This window comes from Macrobrachium nipponense, chromosome 30 (genome assembly GCF_015104395.2).
Source record: "Macrobrachium nipponense isolate FS-2020 chromosome 30, ASM1510439v2, whole genome shotgun sequence".
NCBI classification, from domain to species: Eukaryota; Metazoa; Arthropoda; class Malacostraca; order Decapoda; family Palaemonidae; genus Macrobrachium; species Macrobrachium nipponense.
This window is the reverse complement of record NC_087218.1, coordinates 32,743,908-32,749,160: the sequence shown is the minus strand read 5'-3', so window position 1 is coordinate 32,749,160 and position 5,253 is coordinate 32,743,908. Positions and strand designations below refer to the sequence as shown.

The 5,253-nt window shown below is 40.7% G+C and overlaps 3 protein-coding genes across 3 annotated transcripts; all 3 read right to left on the bottom strand.

Annotated features, from left to right (window-relative positions):
* Nucleotides 1–865: 865 nt before the first annotated feature.
* LOC135202106 (uncharacterized) lies at nucleotides 866–1,810 on the bottom strand. Its single transcript, XM_064231357.1, has one exon. The coding sequence runs from the start codon at nucleotides 1,808–1,810 to the stop codon at nucleotides 866–868; it is 945 nt and encodes a 314-aa protein (XP_064087427.1).
* A 17-nt stretch (nucleotides 1,811–1,827) lies between these two features.
* On the bottom strand, nucleotides 1,828–3,246 carry LOC135202105 (uncharacterized). The gene has a single exon (XM_064231356.1). It carries the CDS (start codon nucleotides 3,244–3,246, stop codon nucleotides 1,828–1,830), a length of 1,419 nt encoding a protein of 472 aa, XP_064087426.1.
* Nucleotides 3,247–4,042: 796 nt separating this feature from the next.
* Nucleotides 4,043–4,777, bottom strand: LOC135202103 (uncharacterized). Its single transcript, XM_064231355.1, has one exon. It carries the CDS (start codon nucleotides 4,775–4,777, stop codon nucleotides 4,043–4,045), a length of 735 nt encoding a protein of 244 aa, XP_064087425.1.
* Nucleotides 4,778–5,253: the final 476 nt, after the last annotated feature.

Sequence of the window (5,253 nt, the reverse complement as noted above, 5' to 3'; positions counted from 1 at the left end):
TTCGGCAGGTCCTGTTGACGCTTCCCAGGCTGCCAAGGATCGTGCTCGTGCACGGATCCTGAAGGATTGCTTCTCATCCTCCGAAGCATCACCCCCCCCCCCCCCCCCACGCGCGCGCGCCGCGCGCGCGGGGTGGAGCTCTCGGAAGGACTCTCACCCTTTGAAGAGAAGCCTCAGAGAGGAGGACGCTTCACGTCCTTTTTCTCCAGATGCTTTTCGATCGTCTCCGGAAAGTTTTGACGCTTTCCCACCGCAGAAGAGGACCAGGACGTCATCAGAGGATGATGCTGTTGAGCGCCCCAGTCGCTCCAGGGAGAGAGCTGTAGCTTTTCCTGTGAGAAGGAAGAAGGCGTCCCCTCGCCCCTCGTCTTACCACAGGATCAGCCCTTCCCCTGAGAAGGAGTCTTCTCCTACCAAGAAGATGCTCCTTGTTATGCAGCAACAGTTAGCTTCGTTGATTGCTGAGAAAGAGGCAGAGCTGCGTCGACTTAGGAAGGACTCGAGGCTGCCTATTAAGAGGTCCAAGCAGTCCCCCTCTCCTTCTCCTCATTTGTCTCTTTCGCCTGCTTCGTCGCCCTCTAGATTTCGTTCGGCACCCCAGCGCTTGTCTAGAGGGTACGATGAGCGTCTCCCCAGACTCTCTTCTGTCGAGAGGGAGGAAGGACCGTAAGGCTCATCACAGCAGGGATCGTCTTGCTTCTCGACAAGACGCTCCTCTCGCGCCCCTTCATGACGCTCTGCATGCTGCTAGGCATGCCGCTCCTCAAGCTGCTCGACTTGACGCTTCTCAGGCTGCTACTATTCGTCAGGAAGCTCGTCAGGACGCTCGTCGTACTGCTCGTCAGGATGCTCATACGGACGCTCATCAGGCTAATAAGGTCAATTTTGAAACTTTATCCCCCTTTTCCAAAGCTTTATATTCTTCCGGAAAGTATTCCTTTTGTAAGAGGATAATCATTTTATTTTTAGCTTGTTGAAGTTCTTCCAGCGTTAAACTTCCAATTTTTCTACGGCCAGTTGATTTGCAATTGTGAATAAATTGCATTATCCAAGCTATAGTTTTACAAAATTTATCCACTCTACTAAATCTTTCCCAGGTCAGCAGATGGGTTTTTTCACTGTTCCCTACAAGATGGACCTGAATAACTTCATCCTGTGTTTGTGCTTCTTTCACCCATGTCCTGTCAATAGGATAGGTGTGGTTTTCTGATTTTAACCAGGGAGGTCCCTCCCACCAAAAGGAGTTATTTCTTACTTTGTCTGTCCTTTTTCCTCTAGTAATCCAGTCACTAGGGTTTTCTGAAGATGGGACGTAAGAAAAGACGATCCCCGCGGTTATAGAGTTAATTTCCATTACTCTATTTTTCACAAATACTGGCAAATTATTCTTTGTCACTAACCATCCCAGGGCAACTTTACTCTCAGACCAAACTATTATTTTCTCAAATTTATTTTCTTCAAAAGTTTCAACTATAAATTCACACAATCTTGCACCTAACAACAAAGCCATTAATTCTAATTTAGGTACAGTCAACTCTTTAATGGGTGCTACTCTCCCCTTTGCAATAATCAGAGACGAAGTTTTACCACTTGCTCGATAGGCCACACAACCATAAGCTGTTATGCTAGCATCACAGAAAATGTGGAGATAATCCGCTTTCTCCAGATTAGTGCTTCTGGAGAAGGAAATACTGAGACTTTTCTCTTTGGACAACTCATTCCACTGTTCTAATAAAGGAACTGAAAGTAGATCATCCCATTTCAACTGCTGTTTCCGCAAATCCTGTAAGAATATTCTAGCTCGTATCATAATAGGGATAAGCACTCCTAAGGATCATAAATTTGGGCAATTGCACTTAGAATTTCACGTTTTGTTTGACCGGTCTTAAGATGATTAGGTGTTATTGTTAGTTCATCACTAGAGATGTTCCAATTTAGGCCTAAGACTTTATAGGTTTGTTTCTCTTTTGATTTTATGCGATAGGCATCCGCGACAGTATTCAAAAGATCACTATTACTAGTCCATTCCTTTAAATACAAGTGAGCCTGCGCAAATATTTTGTTTGCGCCAAAAAATAAGTTTATCAATTCATCTTCACTGTTGGAGGTAAATTGAAGGTTGTCCACGTATAATCCCCTCTTCATCATATCCACCATCTCAGTACAGCTCGTATCTTTTCTAACAGCTGCCAGATGTGATTTAATAGTGGCATTCAACAGAAATGGAGAACACGTAGCACCAAACAACACCACCCTAAACCTATATACGATTAACTCGCTATTTGGATCTGTTGGGTCTTGCAACCATAAAAACCGTGTGTAATTGCGGTCTTCTTCTCTCAATTGCACCATAAGAAATGCTTTTTCTATATCACTAATACAAGCGTAGTTGTTAGTCCTGAACTGCAATAAGACCTTGAGCAAATCTGTCGTAATATGTGGTCCAGTCCACAGACAGTCGTTAAGGCTCAATCCCTTTTTACCTTGTCTCCAGGAACAGTCGAAAACTATTCTGATTGGAGTGGTGACACTATCTTTCTGTACACTATGATGTGCTAAATAATGACAATTTTCAACCGAATTGTTTTTATCTACCCTTTCAATGAACCCCCTATCCTCCTGATCATTCAGGACTTTTTGATAGTGGTTCAGGTAGGCTTCATCTTTCTGAAATTTTGCACATTGTTGTTTAACCCGGCCCAACACTATGCCAAAATTTGATGGAAGCCTTGGCTTATTAGACTTCCATGTTAAGGCCACAACATATTGCTTCTCCATTTCAGAATATACAATGGTATTTTCAAAGTTTTCTAGAACCTTTAGATCATGTTCTTTCAATTCATTGCAGTCAATACCTGCTTTATCTAAATTCCACAAAATATCCAAATCATTCTTTACATCATTATCAAATTTATGAGTAGCTTCAATTACTTCCTCGTTAGTTGCTAGCTTTAACACAGTTACCTGGGTTTCCTGCACTGGAGGAGCATTACAGGACCTTGTCACAACATATCCAAATATGGTAGGTAACAATATCAATTTCCCAGCTTTTCTTAATCCGGGTTGTAAAATGTTATAGACATTATCAATGCCTACCAACATATCAATGGGTGCTTGCTTGTCCACAGGGAGATCGAAATCTTTGTCCGCTAGACAAATTTTGGTAATACACAACGTTTTCAAATTTCGTTTAACGTTGAATTTCTTAGTATACTCTGGTAACTCATCTACCACAATACAATCCATAATAATCAATCTACCCTTATAAGGTATGGAAACACTCACCGTCTCATACTCATTCACAGGTTTGCTTGTCAATAACCCCTTAAGGCAATTTTCTCCGTGCCTTTAGATCTATACTATACGTCCTTAAGTGCTGACCTGATAAAGGTTCGTTCCGCACAAGTGTCCAATAATCCACGAAGGCGTACCAAGTGTCTTCCTTTACCCTTTAACACAATTGTGGCTGTTGGTAGAATGAACCTCTGCTTGGATTTCCGACCCTGATCACTTACGGAAAGTGTTCCAACTTGCACACCTTTATTATTAGGTTTACTTGCTGATTTAACTGTTGATTTACTTGCTGGTTTACTTGGTTCGCTGGTTTGTTGTTTATCACACAGCACACGATGATGTTTTAATCTACATCCGTTTCCACAACTTTGCTTTTCACAATCTACACTAAAGTGTTTATTCGACGCACACACAAAACACAATCGTAAAAAACCGAGACGACTCAGTCTCTTATCCCTACTGGCATAAGTTTTACACTGTGTCCACCAGTGTTCGCCTTCACACAACACACATTTTCTTGCTTGTTGAGAACTAAATTTATTCACATTTCCTTTACTCTTAGGTCTAACAGATTGTGATTGATTCACTGTGAATGTAGATATTGTTGATAGAGTTCCAGGTTTATTTACATCCGCTGAGACGAAAGATCTTAGATTGTGAATTTCTTCTTCTAGATATTTCTTAAATGTGTCAAATACTAGCCACATCTGCGTTTTACAGTTTCACTGACACTCTTAGGCAACTTACCTTAAAGCAAAATAGTGTAAAGCTCATTCAACTCCAGGTTTTCACTCTCCAATGATCTTATCGAGCATTCAAAATTTGCTCTGAATGTTTGCAATGATTCTGAATTAGCAGATGGAGACTCCATTTCTAGTAATCTTCTTACCAGAACTCGTTTGATCTCATCCTTTTTCCCATAAGTGACTTGGAGAAGAGATATAGCGTGTGAATAATTTGCAGCTTCCAACTTAAATCCTGAAATCCATTTTAGAGCATCTCCTGTGAGTAAACTTTGCAGATATGAAAATTTCTGAATTGGCTCCAAGTCCCCTCGCTGGTGTACCGACACATTGTACAATTCCCAGAAGGAATTCCACTCCAACACATCTCCAGTATAATGTGGGAGATCCAATTTCGGCAATCTAACATTAGTCTTAGGTGTGGTCGGAGGATTTCCAGGAGAACCGCTTCCTGATATCGCTGTGATGGCATTGATCAACTTATACCAATGTTCCCAAATTACTACTTCATACTCTGCTTGCTCTTCCACCTCATTCATTCGATCTTCTTCTGTGGTTAAAGCTAATATCTTTTCATTCAGGTCTTGCACAGTCTTCATTTGTTTTATAAATAAATCTTTAATTGAAGACAATGTATTGACATTACCTGCAGCAGTAGCAGAGTCTATCTTATTTATCCATTTGGTGATTACACCCTTGTGACCACCTCGTGACCTCACCAAAGCTTCTCTGTCCGTCATTTTTCCAATGATAATTATCAAACCAGCTAAAACCAATAAAAATTTTCAAATTTTCAGCAATTTCAACAAATAACTGTTTATGCAAAATATACAATTTAAGTATTTTCAACAATTTTTAATTTAATATATAACCACCCCATTAAATGCAATTAATTAACACACTTCAAGAGAAATTAACTTCAAAACTTATCACAATAATTATATACAACTTATAACTAATGCAATGCAAGATGCGTAGTCCCTTATCCCCCCCACCCCACTTGGTCCACTTGTGCTATTACCATTCTCCTGAATCAGCATCACTGCTGACTCTTTCATATATTCTTCCCGCTAGTGTTTCAGAGGCTTCTTGAGTTAAATGAACTCCATCATTGCCTAGATCCTTTTCAGTGAGACCATTATTAATGATATAATAACCGGTTGACTTACGTAGCCTTTGGTTCAACCTATTTCGACTTTTTCAATATTCGTTATAG

Coding starts and splice junctions, on each gene's coding strand:
- LOC135202105 (XM_064231356.1), bottom strand. CDS start 3,246: ATGGATTGTATTGTGGTAGATGAGTTACCAGAGTATACTAAGAAATTC.
- LOC135202103 (XM_064231355.1), bottom strand. CDS start 4,777: ATGACGGACAGAGAAGCTTTGGTGAGGTCACGAGGTGGTCACAAGGGT.
- LOC135202106 (XM_064231357.1), bottom strand. CDS start 1,810: ATGATACGAGCTAGAATATTCTTACAGGATTTGCGGAAACAGCAGTTG.